The sequence below is a fragment of the Eutrigla gurnardus genome (genome assembly GCF_963514095.1).
Source record: "Eutrigla gurnardus genome assembly, chromosome: 13".
NCBI classification, from domain to species: domain Eukaryota; kingdom Metazoa; phylum Chordata; class Actinopteri; order Perciformes; family Triglidae; genus Eutrigla; species Eutrigla gurnardus.
Window position 1 is genome coordinate 6,440,424 of NC_139936.1, and position 23,359 is coordinate 6,463,782.

Below are 23,359 nucleotides of genomic sequence, written 5' to 3' on the forward strand. Positions count from 1 at the left end.
CCCCCGTGGCTTTCATTATAAGGGTAGCAGCTCCTTTTCCAATGATCATTATTCTCTCCCTCATTTTGAAACGTATGTCATTGATGCGCCTTATGTAGTGATGATGTCACTGAATGAGAGATTCTGAGCCTTGTTTGGAGCAGCAGTCGGTGGCGCGGGGCCATGAAACACAAACAAATTCAGGGTGCAGATTAAGCAACGGGCTATTAGAGAGGGAGGAAGTATATAGGGTGACGAGAGGGAAGGCGGTGGGGTAGCCAAAGGCCCTTCTATGGCGATAGGAGCGCTCCGACGGATCTGATTGGTCGTCGGGTCGTGTGTCAGCCTTTTGGCAACAGGTGCGATGTCTTTAAACAGGTGGGCATAACTGCCATGAGTGGCATACCGTCCTTGTACCGCACCCTCAATGTGCTGAGCCCCGGTGGAAAGCTAAGCCTGGGCCACATGCTTCAAAGTCATATAACACTCCTGCCCTGCACCCAATCAACACAGCCCCCCCCCCGCTGCCAGACCACCAGCTCAGTGTCCCCATATGGGTGTCACCTTTACCCCAGCCCCGCTTCTCCACCCGTCCAAGAATGGAAGTGAATCTCTCATGTGCTCGGTGCTAGCGGCGGTAGGTGGAGGAAATCTTTGCAAGTAGGAAGAAAAGTCGTTTTCTTTTTCTTTCCCTTGCATGCGTTCTCCTGCGAACAGAAAAAAAAAGGCCAGCGGTTCAGCTCTTGTCAGCTCGATATGATGCATCGCCGAGGCCAGTACGAAACTACACCAAAGAAATAGCAAAAGTTTTTTACATCTCACACCTTTGCCAAAAAAGACAGCGTGCTAAACCTCTGCAACCCCTTTGTTCTCTTGACTCATCCACCTCTGATAGAGGCAAGAGTGCCTGATTCACTGTAGGCCCGTTAGAAGTCAGATCTTCCTGCACCGCCTTGGCTGATTTGTTTGGTGTGATTTCCTGAAGACTGTCAAAAGATGTGAGAGACCCTTTCAAATTCAGAATTTCCAGATTTCCACTCTGGGGGCCAAGTGAGGATTCGGAGAGAGAGAGAAGAGGAGAGGAGAGCCAGCGAATGTTGACACGCTTACAGTAGCTGCCTCGCCACGAGACGCCGGAGGAATCAAACAGTTATCACGCACACAAAAGGAGCCCTCTAAGTTCACTAAAACCACACTCAAAACAGCCCTTTGTTGTGCTGACATGAGAGATGACTGGATTGTTATTTGTTTTCTAAGCAGGCAGATCGCTCGCTGTCACTTCTGCTGCCGGTTGTGATGGAGTAGGTAGCGCTCTGCATCTTCCTCCGTGAGTGAGTACTGACGGAGACAAACAAATGAGAGGAAGAAGTTCACAGAGATTAGCTTATCTTAGCATCTATCTTCCTCCTTGCTCCTGCTCGCTTCTCTCTTTCTTTCTTTTTCTTTTTTTTTTTTTCATGACGCTAACACCCACTCTCGCACACCCACACATGCACACACATACACTCATTCCCCTCTTTCCCCTCCCACACACACACACACACACACACACACCAGTAGGCACGTACACACACTACTACATATACAGAGAGAGACACGCACACACACTTGATCAGCATCAAATACAGGGTGTGCTAAAGTAAATTTAATTACGTCTGTCTGATATGGAGCTTCAGATGAAAGTAGGAGAGCGCGGTGTGAAGCGACGACTGCACAGACAGGAGCAGGCCCGTGATATTCCTCCTGTAGACTAATCTCCCTTTATTAAAGCCAGGAGGAGAGAGGGAGGGGGGGAGAGGAGAGGAGAGTGAAAGCAGGGTGGGGGAGGAGGAGGAGGAGGTGGAGGAGGAGGGGGGCTGCCTTTGATGAGATCGCTAACTGTCAGCTACTGTACTTTTTCTTCTCTTCCGCTCTCTTTGTCTCTTCTTGGCGAGGCAAATGAACGCAGCACCTCTCGCTACGCGCCTACTTGCTCAAACAAACATACCCTCGTGCTATCACACACGGTAATGTCCTCTGAAACGTATCCCTGTTGTTATGGTTGTCAACAATATCTAAAAAAGGACAGAGGCAGCTTGCGCTCTCTCTCTCTCTCTCCCCCCTCTCTTTGTCTGTGTCTCTCTCCCCCTCCGAGGGAATGGAGAGCGAGTGGCGTTGCCTGCTCCTCCAGCCCGGCTGCTGTTTTTTTTTTTTTTTTTCGGCCACTCTAATGGGGGCAGGTGGCCATCAGGTGGCCAAAACAGAAACTGCCACTTTTAATAGCACACATCCACGAACTCCGGGTGCCTCAATTGCATTTTAATTCTATTTCATGACAGACTGACGATTATGGTTATGAAATGTGTTTTACTTTTATGACTTTTCCCTTTTCCTGTGTAATTATGAGGTTTCAAGGTCCCATGATTTGTTACTGGATGGAGGCCTTGATCACTTGTTATGTCTCGTTATTGGAGGCCATTAAATCCGTTGTGCCATCTTGATTGTTTACCTGCGTGTTTTTTTCTTTCACAAGGAAGCCAGCGTATCCCCGTGTCAACCCACGTAGAATGGAGCCTGCCAAAATGTTGTCTTTTGTACAACAATTTCTAAGAAACAGTCCCAATTTTGTAGTATTGAAATAAATCAATACAGTAGTTACAGAACTCCCTCTAATTGGTCTTTTGTCAGGGAAACCTCCCAACAGGTCATCACCATGTGTCCCTTCCCGCCTGTTCATCTCGGTCATGTTCCCTATAAACCCTTCAACTATGTGCAACTGCTCTGTTCGCAGACATTGAGAAAGAAGGGCCTAAACGGCTGTGACAGTCCGGACCCCGACGCAGACGACTCGGTCGGCCACAGCCCCGAGTCTGAGGACAAGTACAGGAAAATAAACGAGGACATTGATCTGATGATCAGCAGACAGAGACTGTGTGTAAGTACCTCTTGTTAACCTTCCTCTCACCTTTCTTTCCTTTCTCTTTCCCTTTTTTTTTCTCCCCCCCCCCCTATGCTTTCTGTCGCTTCGTCCTCGTCTCCTGGTTTTTTGTCCGTCCCTGCCACCCGTCTCTGTGTCTCCCCTCCGTCCGTCCGTCCGACCCGCCAGGCATTAAACAAGAAGGAGAACAAAGGCAGCGAAAGCCCGGAGCTCGAGTCTGCTCTCATCCTCACCCCACGCACTGAGGAGAAATACAAACAGATTAACGAGGAGTTTGATCACATGATTAAAACTCATAAGATACCTGTAAGTACTGGGTGGACGCCACGCCGCATCCTCAGCAGGCTAACAAAATGCTGACTGGCCGATAACTGCTGAGCTAACCCAGCTAACCACCATTGTTTGCCATGGGACTAAATACACAAAGTGAGAGTGAGACCAGAGTGAAATGATATTGTATACTTACAGTGGGGGGAAGAAAAATGACAGTTCTTTGATTTAGCCTGATTACAGTTGGGGAACGGTCCTTTAATTTGACATAACTGTAACCATAACTAGCAGGCATCTTTGCTATCGTAATTGTAGACTTTCTTCTCATGACAAATTTTAACCTTACTGGGTTCCCTCCTTGAACCCGTTACCCATAATGCCTTGCCTGGCTCTCTGGGGAGGTGTGGTCTGCATGTGCTTTTCCTTTTCCTGCACCAAAACACAGCGCTCAGTCACCCGTGACAACAAGGACAGCCATTGTGTCGATGGAACAGACATTCAGAAACCCTTAAGCGTATCTCCGTACCTCATAAAATGCATTAATCTCTCTTCCCTGCTGAAATAATTGAAGACAGTCTTCAGTAGCCTAACTGCATCTTTTTTAATAGACGTCAAAACTTCTAAGATGCCGGATTTATATTGTATCATGTTAATTTCACAAAAGAATCTAATCTCTGGCCGGCTGCCTGAAACCACAAACTAAAGGCTTGCTCTCTATGTAAACCGAGCCTGCCCTTCATTCAGAAAGTACCATGTTGGAATGGTTAGTGCTCCAGCCTTACAGAGAAAGAGATAATTCCATGGTAGATCATTTAGAGAAGAACAGTAGTGTCTGAGCCGCGTGGAGCTGAGGAGATGTGGTTAGAAGCGAGGCAGGGGTTGGTGAGCTCGGATGGCGTGGCGGTGTAGGGTAGGGTTTGGGATCGGAGCTGGGTGGGGATGGGGGTGGAACAGCAGCGGTGGTGGTGGTGTTTGGGTGGGTGGGGGGGTGGAGGGAGGGGTTGCTCTGCACACAACAAGTGGCAGTTCAGTGTGTGGTCAGGGTGGCTGCCAAGCACTGGGCCTCTGGATTGCAGGGGACTGTTGAGGGGACTGCGGGGAGAGACGGAGGAGGAAGATGAGTGAAAACAGGAAGGATGGCACCAGTTAAAGGACAGCTCACAGACGGGGCCCTTACACCCAGCGAAGGGATGTGTGTACACGCAAATGTGTGCACATTTCAGACAGCTCCCCCCCCCCTTGACTCTTAGAAAACACCATATAGGGAAGTCTCGAGGTATTAAAACTCCCAACAAGGAATCCGAGATGGAAGAAATTACGGAAAGTCTCCAAAAAAATAAAACGGAACCAGAGGCAGCCCCTCGCTGGTTGTAAAAGGAAGCTTCCACTGCTTTTGGCGAGCCCACTCCTGCGTAAATTTGCAGTGAAAGCGAAACGTTCAGAGGCCCGCAATGAACTAATATTTGGCCGGCGAAGAGAACATTAGCAGAAGGGATAAAACTGGGGAAGAAGACAAAGCAGTGCACAAGGCACATATTCCACTTCCACGTAAGCCAGGCCGATGATCCCCCCTGATGCGCTCCCTCCGTGGCTCCGAGACACATGGCAGTAATTTAAGGCCCTATTTTCTACTTCCTAAAGCTAACATGCAGGATCAGCCACTTCCAGGGCACTCCCAAGGTTAAGCCCTTCTGCCAAGTGACACAATAAACATGACAAACGAGACGCTCGGGGCCCGACGGGCTACGTCTGCTGATGCTCCCGATGATACCGCTGACTGATCGGAGTCTAGCCTTTAATAACACTTTGCATTAGCGCCGCGTGACAGATGAATAAGTTGTTCCGAGTTCTGAAGCTAAGAAATATTGCAGACTTTTTTTACTTTTTTTTATGTGAGGTAAAGACAGACTGAATTATGTTTTAGCTCTTTATGAACAGTGGGATGTCTTTGGCTTTCCTCCCAGTAAACCATATCCTACTTATATCTTTAATGTTATAAACCATGAATGTATTTCAGGGAATATAAATGAGTGACCACAACATCATATTTCCTCAAGTCAACCTTTTTGCCTTCACAATGACAAATGTCACAACAAAAATCGGAGGCCTTGACAGAAAGATAGAGTAACCGAGTCTGGATCAGGTTTGAGTGAGAACGTATTGCCAACCCATCATCTTAGTTTGGAAACTCTGAGAGGAGTTTTCTAGATCTTACCCTTTAATTTCAGTGCTCCCCTCCACCATCCATACCGTGTTGTATTTTTAGTCTTTGTTCTCTGAAGTTGTTCTCTGTACCATTCATCTACGCATGGCTGTCTATTGTTAGTTGTCCATTTGTTCTTTGGAACTGGGCTGTCTCTTGTCTTTTTTCTTGTTGTGTTGTCATGTCTTTCTCCCTTTTCTCTCACCGTTCTTGAAGGCCTTTTTCTATATTTTCTCACTGCTGTCGTTTAATCTAATCAAACTCCTGTCTGTGTCTCTCTCTCTCTGTCTCTCTCAGCAGGCCGTGCCCCCGTCCAACTACGACATGCCCGTGTCCATCCCCGTCAGCAACCAGAACAATCTCATCTACAGCCATCCCGGTGGTTCCCTAGGCAACCACAACCTGTTGCCACTGGCGCACCATGGACTACAGAGAAACAGCATGTCTCCCGGCGTTACACACAGACCCCCCAGTGCAGGTAACACAGGTCGGGCCTCACGTAGACCCTATTTTTACGTATTGTTTTATGACAGCGATACTCCACCTAAAAGTAATGATATATACGTTCACATTTTGCCCGCTCAGGATTTATTTCAAGGTCAGTTGAAAATGTAATGTCATGTTAAATCCCAGCCCACAGTCTCGATTAGCGTCTTTATTTAGCGTGAGGTTTTTACACACGGGATGTCTATGTATAAGCTTTGAGTTGCTGGTGACATAAGCAAATAAGTGCTGTTGGTTTGTTATTGTTGTCCAGAGTCCTTTTTCTGTCCCTCTGGTCTAAAGTCTGCTGCCCACACCCTCACCCTGTCATTACAACTGGATGCTAGAAGCGCTAGCACAAACTAAATATGAGTTTTGGCGCTCGGCACCAAACCGCACACGCTCTGGACCCTCCCACTCTTCCACCTCGCATGGCTTAAAAATAATAATGTGTCATTTTTCTTGGACGGCGGTTTTAATGTATCCACTTGCAGTGTCCAGTCGCTCAGAGCGCTCCAGTATGGAGCGGTATTACTGCCGGTATCGGTGCACGTACGATGTGCCGACACACAAACACTCAGTGGGTTGAGAATTAAATTGAGATAGCTTCTGAAAGGCCAGCGAGGTAAGAGACAGGAGGCATAGTGGATGTTACGTGGGCGTCTATCCTCTAATGGTTTTCTCTCTTTTGCTCTCCTCCTCTCTTTCATCTTTCAGGTGGCCTCATGGGTGCTGACCTCACCACTGGCGCAGGCACCAGTGCTGGTAAGAATGGCCTCCTCCTCTCACTCACAGTTGTCTGCTAACACACATACACCCACACACACACACACACACACAGATACATGGCACCCACTCACCCACTCTGGGCCATAAAATGCATGACTAATAGTAACCCAAACCCAAGTGGAGATTTTGTCCATGATGTGTTGATGTTAGTGGTCGTGGAGTTCATCTGGGAATGTTTGCCCAGTGCCGGGGCTGTGACACATCCTGCCTGTGTTTGGCTGTTAAACGGGAGAACAAGTGCGGGGAAACAGAAATAAAATCACACTAAATACTCAGAAGAGAAGCTGGACTTTTGAACGTACACCTGGATTTTCTCTTCACGATGAGCCATCTCTTTATTTCTACCAACATTTTTGGTAGAAATAAAGAGCCTTCCCTTCAGAGGACGCACAAAGTCATTACACACTAACTGCTATCATTTGTCTCCGACCAAATTAATTGAATGTTTTGAGTTTCGGTTCACCGTGTCGTAACGATCCCGTGGAGAGCGGAGCAACCCCATGTTCGAGGAACACGTGAAAGGAGTCTTATGTGTTGGCTTCTGTGTGTCCATGGATTTGTCCCCGAGGACATGTCAAACCCAAAGAGACTCCGTTTTAAAGGGTTAAATTTTACAGCCACGCCGTACAGTGCGGGGTGTAAAAATGGTGATTTGGGGGGTCAGAGGGGTACAGCTGGGCAGCCTTGTCTGGCCCCAAGGGCTACATCACAAAGGGTCAATGGCTGGTTTCTCTGTCTGGTCACTCATCTCACACACACACACACACACACACACACACACACACAACAGGACCATTTGTTGTGGCGTGTGTTCCGTTGACGGCGTGCTGCAGAACATGCTTCAAATGTAGCCTTTGTGTCACCGCGACGAAGGAACAGAGGCGCTCTGTGAGAGCCGTGCGTCGCTCAGCAGCAGCGAAAAACACGACGTGGAGAGAGAGTCATGTGGGAGCTAAAAGATTCCATTCAAAGCTCTCTTAAATCTCATTTGGGGGGGGGGGGGGGGGCGAGTGGGGGGGAAACCCCAGTGATAAATATCCACTGATGGTGGAAGCATGTGTGCAAAGGAGAAACAGTGGGGGAACACAGATGGAAGTGTTCTGTGAACTTGGTCAGCCATTTTAATGATGTTCCTCTAAGTGACTCAGTGTGAGGTGGCCCAGCCACTGTGGCACCACAAAGGCCGTTTTAATGTTCCTCTTCAGCTCACAGTAAGTTTTGATAATCTGATTGTACAAGTAGCTGTCTGGCCCGTGTGTGAGTGTCTTAAGTGGTGTGGCCTAAGTGACGTGTGTGTGTGTGAGTGTGTGTGTGTGTTTCAGACGTGCACATAAACACAACACCTCTTTTGTGCCTCAATGTCACGGTGCTGCTGTCTATAAAGAGAGATATATGACCCCATAAGAATCAGCCATGACCTCAATCTGTAACGTTATAATTCCACCACTGAGTTTACCAAACAAAGGTTATCTCAGTAAATTGTCTCAGTTTTATTGATTTTCCCATTTCACAAAAAATACTTTTCCGTTTGTGGACTAGCAGTGATGCAGGTAACAGTGGAAATACGAGCGTTGATATCATTTATAGTGGAAACTCAGGAGGCTCACGTAGCTACAGTATATGTATATATATATATATATATATATATACTGTTTGGTGCCGTTGAGTCATGGTTTCCATTTTAGTGGGAATAATCCGCTGGATCCGATCGCTTCAAGCTGAAATTTGCAAAAAATTTCATAACCTTAGTTCATTTAGTTGTCATAGTTACTTCCCGTATTATTGTATTCGGTTTAAAATAATTTCAAAATTGCACAAAATCAAAAATTCACTATTTTTTAAAAGGAGCACGGCGATGTCCGTTTTTGTTGTTAGTTGCCTAGCAACACAGTAGTGATGGTTTAAAACTACTTGAACTCCCAAGTTTCCTCGTACATGATAAAGTACTAGAAAATACAAACTTAAAGAGTTCCTTTTCATTGCAGCATTGGCATGAAGATACACTACGTTCAATCGTATCTGGGTATAATCCTTAGGATTTGGTGCGAAAATGTAATTGAAACGGAGACTTTATATTTATCCTGTGCAAATATGCCACGTGAAACCCAGACATGGGGGTAAAGTCTAAATCACACGAGGTCCCCAGGTAATTCTAGTTCAAATAGGGCATGCCACTGAAAGGCTGAGTCATCGTGTCTCTTCTAGGTAAATATTATGGGAAGTCTGTACGTGCATTTGTGCGTTCTCATTTATATACAGTATGTTTTCAATCTGTCAACTCTTTGCTCGCTGGGAGAGAGCGTGAGGCGAGGAAAAGAAACCCAACGTGAGTGAGGGAGAGACAGAGAGAAGGGAGCTCCTGACCGAGGCCTCGGCTTGTAAAAAAAACCCTCCCACCTCCATTTGTGCAATTAGGTAGCTGTCATCAGCACTGTGCTCACTAAAGCACTGCGAGGAATTAACAAGAAACTTGTCACCTCTAACCTTGATCATGCACCAATTATTCCTGCAAATGAGTCGCGTGCAGGCTACATCTCTCCGAGACATCTCTGGTCAAAATCACCCCGGAATACGAGCTGAAGGGAGCATACGAACAGGAACTTGACAGCGAGTCGGGGTTCAGTGGATAAAAAACGTGTGTGTGTGTGTCTTAATCTTCGCAGCACCTCACACCAACTGTACAAGCTGTAAGCACGAGTGTGACACCTTGGTTCAGTTGGAGAATTCGGGGTTGAATGCACATTTGGCCAAACCGCAACGGAAGAGTGTGTGTGTATGGGGAATAGAATGGAGCGCGCCTGTTAGACCACAACAGGACATCAGAAATTTGTTCAGTAACAGTAAAAATCGACATGAGTTTAACCACACCTCTCCTCTGTGTGTCTGAGTGTGTGTGTGTGTGTGTGTAAGAGAGAGAGTGTGTGTGTCTGTGTGTGTGTGTGTGTGTGTGTGTGTGTGTGTGTGTGTGTGTGTGTGTGTGTGTGTGTGTGTGTGTGTGTGTGTGTGTGTGTGTGTGTGTGTGTGAGAGACAGAGGGTGAGACAGAGAATGAAGACTTTGAGGTGGCTTGTCAAACACGTGTACGACGAAGTGCGTCGAGTTGTAACCGTGGCGCCTATAGAGCTCAGGTGTCCCCGCTGCGCCCCCATAAATAGCCATTAGCTGTTTCTCTGGGTCTCAGATCAGATCAGACGCCGTTCTCTACGTTTGATTTTTAATACAGCAGCCAAAACAGACTCCTGGCCGGGGGCTGTGTTTAGTTTCGGTACTTCCTGCAAACGGGGTTACGCCGCATCTCGACCGTGCACAGCAGCGTCGGAAGAGGAGAGCCGAACACGAACTCTGCACGTCTTCAGCTGATATGATTTGCGACGCACTAAAAAGCAGAATAGAGAGATTTGAGTCACAGTTCTTCCTCATTAGCTTAATCAGCCAATGATTTTTACTTGTGCGGCGCTTAAGGACCGGCCTGTGCCTCTCGTGATCATGGCCGTCTAGCAGATAATTGACTGGACTGCAGCCATCTCCACGGGGTGGCAACACACAGATGTCTGATTAACTCTCACCAAGATGAAGTCCATGTCATCTTGACCAAAGTGTGTATTAACGCCTCTCCATAGCTCGGTCTCTCTCTCTCTCTCTCCTTTTTTTAATTCATCTGTACAGAAACACTGATGTACTTCCTGCTGGGTTATTTACCAAAGTGCGGCGTGTGTGTGTGTGTTTTTATATGTGTGTGAGGTCTCATTCATCTATCTCCACATGCACCCACTCAATCCCACAAAGGGCCAGCCATGAGAATGAGAGAGCTGGGAAAACTGAAGAGGCAGCTGCCTCTTCGCTAATGTGAGATTGACACTGGAACCGAGAGGGTCCAATACAAAACACACACGTGCATCCATATGCACGGATCATGCAGAATCGGTCGTCACAGAGCAACTGTGCTTACGTGCACTCGGAGTAAAAAAGGCGCTTATATGTAGAATCGCGCGCATGCAAAAATATAGTACGCAGCCAAACGTACACCGACACCAAGTCTATGTTGTTAACATCAAGTCGTACATGCTCGCACATCACACATGCCAGCGGAGGCACAAACACATACACACGCTCCCGCAGTGGCGCGCACACTGTTTTTCTCATTTTCTCTCACCGCTAGCGGTCGTTTACTCTTCAGATTGTTCAAATTGAGCTTTTGAGACTTTTCATTTCCAAACAACAAAAACCTCGCTCTCAAATTAAACAAAGATCAGCGAGGGAAATTGCCCAGGAAGACATCTGCGACTCATTTTCCCCCCGGAGTATATGATTAGGAAATTCATTTATGTCTAACGTATAATTCCTGCCCGTCTTTCAAGTGGGAACGTCCACACAGTGCCCTGTGTTCTACCACTTGGAAGAAGGAAGGAGAAGTAAGGGGAAAAACAGCCTGTGGGATTGGGTTAGAAACAAAGACTATGTTGCTCGCAAGAATCCTCCACTCTCCGTTTTTTTTTTTTAATGATGTTGCTGGGATTTTACCCCACCAGTTTTTGGAGGAGGAAATGGGTGCTGCACTTGGCCCTCCGTATTTAGGGGACTGCAGATCTAGTGGCAACCCCAAGGCAGGGTCTTTGTCTGGAAGAACCACAAGTGTTTAGCTCTGATGGCTAAATGATGGGTCCCATCCCTCTGTGGTCCCGCTACCCGTAATTAGATGTTTTTACACGATTCACTGGCTGTTGCAGGACACATGTAGCCTTAACTGACAGTGACAGAGGTGGAGGGTGAGGTCTTCTCAAGTGGGTGCCTTCGTTGTACGACTGCCAAGCAAACAGTAGTGATCATCGAGGCAAAAAAAAAAAAAATACGCTAGTTTGGCCCTCCCCAGCGTGCACCACTTTCATAAAATGCTATTTACAAGTTAGCGACTAGAACGTCTTCAGGAAGTGGAGACAGAAAAGGAGCATGAGGTGAAAATGGATTCAGAAGTAAACTTCCTTCTCCCCCAAACTTTCTGTGCTCTCTCAGGAAACGGATACGGGAACCATCGCAACTCGCCAGGTCTGCTGGTCTCTCCGGGTGGCATGAACAAGAACATGCAGGCTAAGTCTCCCCCGCCCATGAACTTAGGCATGAACAACCGCAAACCTGACCTACGTGTGCTCATCCCTCCTGGCGCCAAGAACAACATGCCCTCCATTGTGAGTAATCTTTCCATATCCCCACTGTATACCTTCCTATCTAAAGGAGGGGGGGTTGCTATTGTTGATTTCCTTTCATGTCCCCTCTGCTGCTTTCATCTCTCCATATCAGACTTGGGTTGATGAGGTTATGTTTTTGATAGGCTTGAACTTTTTTTTGTTTGTTTTTCTCCCATGTTCAGCTTCTTCTTTGGCCCAAGTCTGATATTCTGTCAGTTTCGTCTGCTGTGTCTGTATGCGTACGATGCTTAGAAATTAGGATCCCTCTCTGTTTTATATAAAGTGTCTATAGTTACAATAGTACATCCTAGAGCTCCTCCATCCCTAGATCCACACAGCTACCACTTCTATTTTCTCACTCGCACTCACTAATTTCAATCTATCACCCTCCCCTCTTAATGCCGTCAGTCCGAGGATGTCGATCTGCTATTGGTAAGTCAGACTGCTGCTCAGATTTAGAAATCAGAACAGCCTTAAAAGGTTTTCTTGTAGAACTGCGAGCGTTCCAGTCGCCTCAATCTGACGTCTTCATTTGCATTCATTTTAATTCATCGCTACAGAGAGATATTACATCCAGACGCAGCGTTTCTGGAGGAAAAACGGTCTTGACTCCGGAGTAACTTTCACCTTTATTGTTGCTGACTCTGCTGAAGGCTTCTTATGAGATTTTTTTGTGAGGGCACATAGTGCCATCCAGTGGTGTGGCAGAGTAAGAGCAGCCTGGCCTCTTTTCTGCCTTCGCCCTTGTGTATCCTCCCTTTCTTCCTTTTATCTTTCTGCCTGCGTGTGGAGTCTCGCACCGCACGCGTACAGCTCACAGCTTTTATTACTCACAATGTAGAAATGAAAGACGAAAAAAAAAAAGAGCACTCTTTCATTTTGCATCAAACCTCCATTATTTTCAACCAAAACCCTCCCCTCGTGCTACAGTAAAGTGTCTCTCCCTTGCCGTCGCTACCCTGCGTTGCCTTGGAGACCGATGGTGTTACTATAGCGACAGTGGGCCCTCGGAAATGGTGGTAAATGATAGGGTTGGCAGGGTTCAGCCGTGCCGCATGTCAAGTGATTAATTTCCCCTGAAGTTGGCATCACATTCATTCTCTCAGCATCTGTTGAGCGAAAAAAAGAGATGAAAAAAAAAACTTTCTTGGTTTATTGCAGTTTTTTTGTTTGTTTTGTCTGCGAGTTAATTTCATGTTCTCAAGCGTCTCCCATCTCTCTCTTGCTCTCTGTGTCCTCCCTTCCTCTGTCACAGAACCAGAGAATAAACAACTCCCAGTCTGCTCAGTCATTGGCCACCCCAGTGGTATCGGTAGCAACTCCCACTCTTCCAGGACAAGGCATGGGCGGTTACCCATCTGCCATCTCTACTTCTTATGGTACCGGTATGTACTGTGTCATCTTTATAATGTAATGTGCATTTGTCCATTCACACATTCTATTAAATGTATTAGATGATGTAGCCTTATATAGTGTCCACCTATACACAAATATACCAACAATTCAAGAAGATCATGTGTAAAAATTATTATTTGACTTTCAAGTAAATGTGTTGCTTTTGAAACCCAAGTCTCAAATGTAAGTGTTATACAACAGTGTACCAGCAGAGGGCGCAATTGTCACACCGCCGTACCATCACAGCAGCTTTTATCAGAGCTGCCGTTCTCTTCGCCACTTTGGCTGGAACTTCTTTTGACCAACCTGCAATCTTCATCCTGCTCTCCCTGTGTGTTTGCAGAGTATTCCCTGAATAGTGCAGACCTGTCCTCCCTGTCTGGCTTCAACAGCGGCAGCTCCCTTCACCTCGGCTCAATGAGCGGCTGGCAACAGCAACACCTTCAGAACATGCAGCATTCAGCCCTCGGCCAGCTAGGGTGAGTGCACTGAGCCTAATTCGAGGTGTTGTGCTGTTGTGAAATGCATGATGTAACACATAAACACAAGAATATTATTTATTTTTTTTCCATACGCCACTATTTTTCAACTTCCACTTGCAACGTCCAACACAAATATCACACCTCCCTGTTTTCACGAACACGAGTGTACGTACGTGTGTGTGTGTGCATGCTTTCGTGCATGTTTTGCGTGTGACACACTTTAAAATCACTTTTGTTTCTTGCTCTGTAACTCTGTAACCCCTATGCGTTTCCTTTCCTTCCTACAGAAATTGCTCTAGCTCTCACTTATGTCAGGGTTCAAATCTCTCCCTGCCCTCTGCTCAAAGCCTGCACATCAAGTCCGAACCTGTTTCTCCTCCTAGAGATCGCACCAGCAGCACGGGGGGCTACGGCGGGGTACCACAACCCCAGAACCCCTCGTCCCGCCAGGACTCGGGACGCTCCCCAGTTGATAGCCTGAGCAGTTGTAGCAGCTCCCACGAGGGCAGCGACCGCGATGAGCACAGGAATGAGTTCCACTCACCTCTGGGACTGGGCCGGCCCTCCCTGGACGAGCGCGAGAGCCCCTCCATCAAACGGGTGCGCCTGTCAGAGGGATGGGCGACATGATAGCTCTGTCCTCCCCCGGCAGTGCCCCCGAGTTACCCTGAGCCCCCCGACAACGCAGCGTTACGATGCCCCCCCCTCCCCGAGTCAGCTCCTCTTCCTCCTCTCACTCGATATCACGAGTCACTCACCACCCAACCCCACGGCCTCCCTCCTTTTATCTCTTTAACGCTGAAGGAAAGGAAAGGGACATCCCTTTTCAAAAATATGTTTGTAATTTCTTTTCCTTTTTTTAAATTTTCGTTTTTTTTTTTTTTTTTTCTTTTTGCTGAGTGTGTGTGCTATACATATTGACATTATATAAACCAGTGGGGTGTTGTTATGGGGGTTTGGGAGGGTGGGTTTTGGTTGGGACGGGATCCGGGGCTATTTTTGTTGGGGAACTATGCATAAATTGTATTGTGTGTGGATAAAAAGAATCACGTATGCATATATCTTTACACGTGTGTGTATGTGTACATATATGCATATCAACAAATAAACAAAAAAAATAGTCAGGTACTCTGTTTCATAAAACGTACTTTCACTTTGCCTCAGCGATATATCAGTGACTAGAAACAACAAGGAAAAAAAAAAAAAAAAAAACATTAACATGAGAGTGAGCGTGTCCAATGGAAAACACCTTCGCACTTGAGTTGGACAGACAATACATGTGTACAGTGTTGGTTTCATTGCTATATACCTTCTCTGCAGTTCTCCCTTGCAAAAATGTGTGTTAACATTAGATGATGTCATGTTGCAGGTTCAACGTATTTATGTAAATAGAGGGTCAAGGGGGGGGAAGGGCAGGGGTCAAAAAGTTGCCAGACATTACAAGATTTATTTACTCACTCAATGAAAAAGCTATTATGCAACATTTGAAGGATTGTACAGGTAAACAGGGCAGACCCAATGCTAGACGCGTGGAACCTTCGATGATTTTAGCGCTCCCCTTAAAGAACGGAGCGAGGACCACCCTTTGATCTAAGAGCTGCGTTAGTGTAATCAAGAAAACTCTGGATCCTAGTATTAATATTCAGTATTAATAAACAAAAAATGGAAAAATAAAAAACAATTGTACGATACACTTGCTTATATTTTCATATGAAAGGAATACAATGCAAAGCATTTTTGTGGCTTTTTGTAGTTTCTATAAGCCAGAATGTGTTTTTTGATAGCTTTGCTAATAAGAGATGGATAGTTCGCCCCGAGGGGAAATGACAGGGCTCCGCTGCCCTAAGCCATTAAAACCAGACTGAGATCCAATGCTTCGCTGAACTGTTTTATCTTTGTAGAGGTTTGTTTTTAAACGTGTATTTCTAATTATATATATAATAATGGTAATATTAAGATTCTTTAAAAAAAAATCTGTGAAATTAACATGCTTGTGTATAGCTTTCTAATATATAAATATATATACTAATGATTTTTTTTTGTTGGTTTCTTAGTGGAGTTTCTATGTGCGGTTGCACATGTTGTCTGGTTTTGTTTCATTTGAGCCGTGAACGGTGCTGTTCAGGCGTGTATTTAGTCGAACCTTAAAAACCAGCTGGAAAGCATTGCCAGGGTTTGTGTGTCGGAGGGAAAGACGGGCCTGGATGCTGAAACACAACCTGTTAGTGGAAAATGTCATGAGACTGGAACTGGGGGGACGACACAGAGATAAATGTGGACACACGACTGTCACGCTGATGAGGAAATATGACTGACCCCTCAATCCCCTGTTTAGATGCACTTGAATGCATCAGATGTTTCATTCTTAGCCTTAATGATCTAATTTAATTTGCGTAATCTCATAAAAACATGTTTTTTGACATTACCAACGTTCGGTTTCCGTTTCAAATCGTCTCCGCAGTCTCAGCCGATCTGTACCGGTTTTTCTTTTGAATCATATTTGTGTAATGTAATTGTGGCGTTGCCGATTAATTATCCCCCGATCAGATGCAAACCTAATTTGATCCGGCGTCGTCCTGTTGACTCCTCATGTTCCACTCTTCAGAACAGGGTTCCACATCATTTACCGCATGTCAGATGGTTCAGCGTCAGATACACGAGGACAAATTGATCATGCTGGTATGAAAGAAGCACAATTGTTTGTTTGAAATAAATAGCTGTTTTGATTTACTCTTTTTTTTTTGTTAAACAATGAAACTAGCCACATATCTCTCTGCCTCCCACTCCCGTATCTGCTGTCACTTAAGTGTTATAATATTTCTATGTGCATATTTCATGCAGGTTCACTATGTTGTTACTGTATACAGTCTGTGTAGTCAAACAGGGGCAGAGCCTCTATAATGGTGTTCTTCTGTTATTTTTTTTTTTTTTTTTTAAATTCAATACAAAAAGGTTGAGGAAAAAATAAACATGATGTTTCAGGCAGCATAAGTGTGGATAAACCAAAGCCAGTGGCATTTCTGTGTTGTAAACTCAACTTTATTTTCACATTCATTTATGGTTTTTGCAAGCATTGAAACAAGACAATAAAAGAATTTGCTCAAATGTACAATTGGTTTCACATTTCAATTTCAGTCAGTCAAATGTAGCCGTAGATGTCGATATCGACCGCAAGGATTTACCTGTTCTGTTGCTCGTTTTTCTCCCCGTGCTTTGAAAAGGCGACACTCAAAAACACATTTTGTATTTTGCAAGTTGTAATTGGTGGTGATCATGTGGAGCGCATGCTTGCCGTCCACTTGCTCACAGCCTGCTACACACTAATTACCGTGCTACTTGCTCACTGATTGAAATAATGCCAACATGTCCTGACCGTTGAATACACTGCTGCAGTTTTGACAATAATTTGAACCAAAGACACAGAAAACTTTCTATCTTTTTTTTTTTCTCTCTTGTGTTTGTTAAATTTGAAGGCGTTCTTTTTCATCACCTGTTGATCAGTTGTTCATGTCATTATTATAATAGTCTGAATGTTGGTACCTCAAAATTGATCCAAGCAGTACCTCAGCTGATGTTTTGAGAAGTCACTTGCAGTGAAAAAGGGGGGGAGACCGTACACCTGTACAGCCATGTGTAATAACCATGTAATACCATTGCTCCAGGTCCCTACATTCACATGGGATTCTTTGTTGCTCCACTGTGTTTGTGGTTTATTTAAGTTGTATTCAAAAAGCTGAAAAATACATTTTTTAAAAAGAGTAATATGTTAAAAATGCTTAAAAAGTCAGTCTGTAGTATCAAATGTAGCTTGTATAAACCTGAAAACGGGGGTTAGGTTTGGAACTAATGTTTTCTGGAACGCGAGAGCGGCTTTTCAGCGGCATAAGCTGGCCTTTGTCGCCACTTGAGACGAAGATGGTATTAAATTAAATCCACATCTCTGTAACTCAAGGGACTTGATTCAGCTGTATGTAGTGAAAAACGTATGGGGATGGAATAAAAGTCTCCTCTGCTGGAGGGGAAGGCTATTTGTATTTTGCAGAGATTTCAGTAAAGTTACTGGCTTTCTTAGTTATCCTGATGTGACTTGGTGTGATTTCATTGTGTTTGACTTGTTTCTGCATGCATCTCCAAATCGGTGGCTCTACTTTCATACAGTGCAGACTCAAAAAAAACAATATGTCAACATGAAAATCTTCCACGAGTAGAAGTGCACGGCGCCATAAAGCAGCTTCACAAGACGGCGTATGACATTGAAATAATGACAACGGCATCATTTTCACATTTACTTCAATTTACATTTGACAAAATGTGTCTTTGTGACATCCGTATTTATACTGAAGGCTGACATTTAAAGCTAAGGTTTACAGTTTCATCATCATCTCTCACTGATACATCCTGCCACATTAACAGGGAAACACACGTGTTCATAAACAATGCAAACACAGTGATCTCCTCATCAAAGACATGTGGAAATGTACACATTCAAAATGCAACAACTATTTTTTTGTGGAGAAGAAGAAAAAGAAGAAGAAAGTAGGAAAAGGACGAAATGCCTCATTCAGTAATAAAATCCTGTTGTTGTGTTGGTGTAACCCCGTAGATGTGGGACTGCCTGACGCACAGAAACTGTAGTGGAGATGTTAAGAACTGCGTATTTAACACTAATGACAGTGGATGACGCATTTCTGGCTTCTGGAAATACAATAAGTATTAAGAGATGCCGGTGTGAGTGAACGACGTTATCAATGCGCACTTATAACACTTATTAGATCGTTTTTATTTTTATTTCACCCATTTCACCCAAGCTGTGTTTTTTCGCATTTTCATATTTTTCTTTACCTAAAATTAAAGTGTTTCTTTCGGGTATAGATTTTATTTTAAAACATCCCCAAAACCATGATTATATTTTTTGTTTTCGTAACGAAACGTCCAGTGAAATTCGTTAGCGAGTTTTTCATCCTTTTCTATTCCCTAAAAGCAGTTTATCCATATTGTTATATTTTATAGGATGAAATAATTCCTATGATTTTTGTTTTTTCGTTACCGTCTTGGAAATGAAATTCTGAGTAGAAAAAACCAGGCTCACGACATTAAAAGTGACTCAAACCTTTATCTAGTCAGGCTGACAAACCGAACATACGTTCATCTTTAAATTATGAAATACATATTTATAAACTCGGAGCCCCGTGTCCTCTTTATTTGAATCAGTGCCATCAACCACATTGAGTGATTTAAAAACATGTGTTATGGCGCGTTAAAGTACCTGTAACTGTCGGCCTGCGATGAAGTAAATCTAAACACTATTCATCATCAATGATTCATTACTTTATGTTTTATGATTGTAAAAGAAACATAATGCATTCATTCGAAATATCCCAATTGAAATCCAGCTTTATTGTGTCTTTTTGCCTCTCTTTCCACTCAATTATTAATTTAAGAGTTTGAATTTCCATCTGAAAAAAAGTGAATAGTCATTATACTCGAGTCTTCATTCTTTCTTCTTTTTTTTTTCAAAACGCAAAAACAGGAGAAAATGGAAAGTTGTGTTATAACCTTGCCTCAGGGGAGCAGATTAAACGCCATTTGGATTATCATTCTCTTTTTATCTCACAAGGAATGTAACTCCAGATACAAACACGTGCCTTTATCATTACAATTGGGCACAAAATCGAAGATAACGAAATCATCATTTGGGTGAAATGCTTTCACAGTCTACAGCAGGCTGCAATCGAAAAATCATTTTCTCAAAAACGCCATATAATACTTGGATTTACGACACTCAACTGTCGGTTTATATGACGTCACTTTAACGATACATAATATCGTTAATTAATGTGTTTTTATATCGTTATACTATAACGGTTCCACATTATCTCCCCTATTTCTCATCAGGTTCCTGGTTCCTCAACACATGACGGGCCTTGTAGCATCGAGGGTCCACACTGGATTTGTGTGCGTGTGTGTGTGTGTGTGTGTGTGTGTGTGTGTGTGTGTGTGTGTGTGTGTGTGTGTGTGTGTGTGTGTGTGTGTGTGTGGTTTTAATCAGTCCCTCCACTGCTTTATTACACGTCTAGTGCGTTTGAGGGGGTTAATTCCAGTCGCCTGTGGTGTAGAAGGCTGATAGAGTCAGTGAGGCACAGTATCATTTATTATATGTCAGAAATAATCGTTTGTGACAACAGTTCTCACAGTTTCTCCAAAGGTCAGACTGATGCTGAAACTCGGCACACAGGTTCCTTAAATCTGATCAATCTCGTGTTAAACGCCACAGATAGGAGGCGAATAAGAAAAACAAGAATAAGGTCAGATAGAAAGAACGAGGACATTAAAGGCCCGAACTAAATAACATGAAGCAAAACACGATGGCATATTTAAATTAATTAATAGTAAAAAATGATCAAATAAGGAGAATTGTTATTAATAATGGTTTAAGAAACCTGAACTACAACAGCATGATTTTGCAGCTTCTGTGACCGCGCAGGCTGGCTACGTTTTCATCATCTGCAGTCTCCAAAACCACCACTAGATGTCACAATTTAGTCTTCTAGTAGCCCAACCTTCTCCCTCCTCGTCCTCAGTCTCCATGTAGATCGAACAGGAACAAACAAGTCTGTGTATTCTCCACTAACTGCTTCAGGGTTATTTTTTCTGCCTTTAGAGTGAATGATATATAATATATATGTGTATATTCCTCCATTTAAATCGACACAATGTTTTTACATTTTAGATTTAGATGAATATTATAAAAATAAGGACACAAATAAAAAAAATGTGACGACATAATCATATAATAATAATAAAAATATAGTCGATTTATACATATAATACACACGGACTTCTGCTTGTTCCCTTTTTCTAAAAAGGTCACACGTGTTCATCGGTGCACGAGACACATGACACCTTTACCACAGGTATGCTACTGAAAAATCATAGCATGGCTGCATCTATAACTTGGACCTGTTTCATTTCAACAATTTCAACATTCCATCGTGCTCGCCTGTTCCTGTACAAACTGCATCATAAGCTGAATTCTGGCCACTAACTGGAGAGAATATATGCATTTTAATATATTATTTCTGCCTCGCTGGTGATTTCTGGAGAGAAACAAAATTATCGCTGACGCTTTTTTTGCCTCGTTTTAAATGAAATATTAAGACGAATTATTATTACATCTCCACATGGAAAGCATTTGTACATTTTTGTTGTTTTCAAACGCAAACGCTGTTTTTCTGTGACTCGGACACGCGGCCTGGTGGCTGACTCATCACTTAATACCGTGAAATGATGTTAAACGCAATCAAGTCGTTTTACCAACATGGAACAGAGATATCCGATTATCCATAAATTATGTCTCTCCTATTCATGATTCAAATGAGGATCCGTGAACAAGCGCACTCCAACTCCCATCCCAGACTCTGGACCTGTCTGTGGTCAAGATTAATATAGTGGTTTAAAAAAAAAAAAAAATGAAGTGAATAAAAGACCTCGTGTGATTTACTCTGCTAATGTTGAAGGTCCACTTTTCCCAGAGAGAAGTGGTGTTAACGAACTGATCCTTTTTTAATGAGAAGCCAATCGAAAGAACAAGAGGTAGTTAAATCACACACCACCTCACACCAACTTCCCCGATCCCTCAAAGGTCATCACACAAACAGATCTGTATCCGATTGGAAGAATTACAATTTGATTTGATCTAAAAACTTGACGAGCTTTTCATTTTGAAGGCACGCGAAGGTGTGTTTTATTCTAACAGTTGGTGCTGAAAACGCAGACGACGCTATGACTAATTAAACTCCCATAATATTCCAATATTTCACAATAAATATGACTTTTTAGAGCGAGCAGGATAGGTGGGGTAACGGACTCCCGTGGCTTTGAATATCTTTACGTGAGCCAGCCTGACCACTGAGCCACGAGCAGTTTAAGAGCAAGGCTCCATGACGAGGGGGCTTGTCTATGGGGACGCGCACCTGCTTCGGCTGATACCGCAAAGTTTGCAAAAACGTCCCACCAACTTGATAGAAAACGTCGCCCGTCACCAAGCACCGAGTTCCAGCGGCGGCACCGGCGGATGCTCTGCATTTAAAAGGTGAGTTTTTCATTTCTGACTTCGTGGAGACGCGGATGCAACATTCAACCACATACAAGTAGAGAAACTTGAATAGAAATGTGTGCCTTCTGTTTTTATATTATCTGGTAATTGCACATATATATTTCTCTCGGGCGCACTGCACTCGCATGCGCACGCTCGTCCCTGGCACCACTGTGCGCGTGCACGGACACCGAGGAGACAGCCTGAGTGATTGTCGCCTAAATGTCAGCGCTGCGTCACTGGGTTTCTTACAAACTGGGCAGGAGACTTTTGGGAGGGGGGTTGTTAGTTTCCCCAGCGCCTGTGTCCTCCTCTGGTTCCGAGCCAGTCGTGACTAAGTAGCATCACCTCCTCGGCATCACCTCCGTCCGTCTCCGCTCCATTGTTTGCCCACCGGAGAGCTCTTTGTTCATGCATGCATCCGATCCCCGGTCGATTTACATCATTCAAATGAAAGAGAATCCTAACCGTTATGACCACAGTGCCGCCGATATCGCTGCGCCGCGGTCAACATCACATTATCCCGCAAATATGAGATTTACGGTAATAAAGGTCCTCGCTTGTAACAGGATGAACAAGGGCTTTACATCGACCTCCACGCAAAAAAAAAGCACGTGAAAAGAAATGAATGTGTAATGCAAATCTATATCCACTGAATATGCATCAATATTAAAAATAATACGCACACCAGAGCCAACGGCGTCGGAGAATTGAGCATGGCGGAGCGGGTCGTCTCATTACGCATGGGCGGTTTTCCACGCAGGAGCCACGGTTCCCCTTCTCTCCGTCGCTCCCGTCTGTCCCGTTCACACAAACGAAGCCTCTTGGAAAAAACAAACAATATGTTGGCTTTCAAAACGACAATCAAACAGCCAAGAACCGGCTGGGGGGGGGGAATTACTCCGACTGCGGCCGGGCGGACTATGTAGTAAGCGGGATTTGCATATTTTGATGCGCTAATTGCCTTGATGTATTTAAATATGGCTGCACGTAGCTGATATGCTTGTCTACGTCATTGAACGTGCCCTCGCTGTTAAACTAAAACGTGAATCTAACGGATACGCCTGCAATTAGGCAAAGAAGGGGGGTGTAATGTGAGAGAGGATGCTTGGCGTTCCCTGGTTGCTGTCTTCTCAGTCACATGGTGGTTTTCTGACATTTATATTATATTTTCCTTTAGGCATTCAGACATAGAACATTAAAAATGTATTTTTTCGAGCCTGTGTGATAGTTATGCTGTGGAAATAACAGACGTTTGCGCTAAAGACAGACAGAAGTGGTATTCTTGCGGAGTAGAGCGCTTAAAAAAAAAAAAAGAAAGTCAAGCATTATAACATATTCACAAAAACAAAAAAAAGTAGGCTATGTCATCACCAAGTGGATTAGCTGGCTACTGGTAGGCTACTGACAAGTAGGTCACCTCATTCTAACTTTTTTTGTGAGTGAAAGATTTCTCTTATCTTTCTTTCCTCATCTCAAGGCTGTGTGTGTGCGCGCGCCCGTGAGAAGGGGGCACGCGAGCTTGTGTGCGTGTGACTTATAAGATTACCTCTTTTTAGGCTAC

The 23,359-nt window shown here is 44.3% G+C and overlaps 2 protein-coding genes across 7 annotated transcripts in view; one reads left to right on the forward strand and one right to left on the reverse strand.

Moving 5' to 3' along the window:
* The window catches only part of mef2cb (myocyte enhancer factor 2cb), a 69,949-nt gene extending 52,173 nt beyond the window's left edge, over window positions 1–17,776 (forward strand). Inside the window, exons 3-10 of one of the 6 annotated variants that reach the window (XM_084024968.1) lie at window positions 2,750–2,893; window positions 3,065–3,202; window positions 5,667–5,856; window positions 6,570–6,617; window positions 11,651–11,823; window positions 13,079–13,208; window positions 13,562–13,697; window positions 13,988–17,776. In XM_084024968.1, coding sequence (XP_083881094.1) covers window positions 2,750–2,893; window positions 3,065–3,202; window positions 5,667–5,856; window positions 6,570–6,617; window positions 11,651–11,823; window positions 13,079–13,208; window positions 13,562–13,697; window positions 13,988–14,330 — 1,302 coding nt within the window. In that variant the 3' untranslated portion in view covers window positions 14,331–17,776. The remainder of the gene's footprint in view (window positions 1–2,749; window positions 2,894–3,064; window positions 3,203–5,666; window positions 5,857–6,569; window positions 6,618–11,650; window positions 11,824–13,078; window positions 13,209–13,561; window positions 13,698–13,987) is intronic. The other 5 variants (XM_084024966.1, XM_084024967.1, XM_084024965.1 and 2 more) reach the window with 5 other exon arrangements.
* LOC311023251 (ras GTPase-activating protein 1-like) overlaps window positions 1–23,359 on the reverse strand; it is a 389,455-nt gene that overhangs the window by 230,971 nt on the left and 135,125 nt on the right. The window lies entirely within an intron of this gene.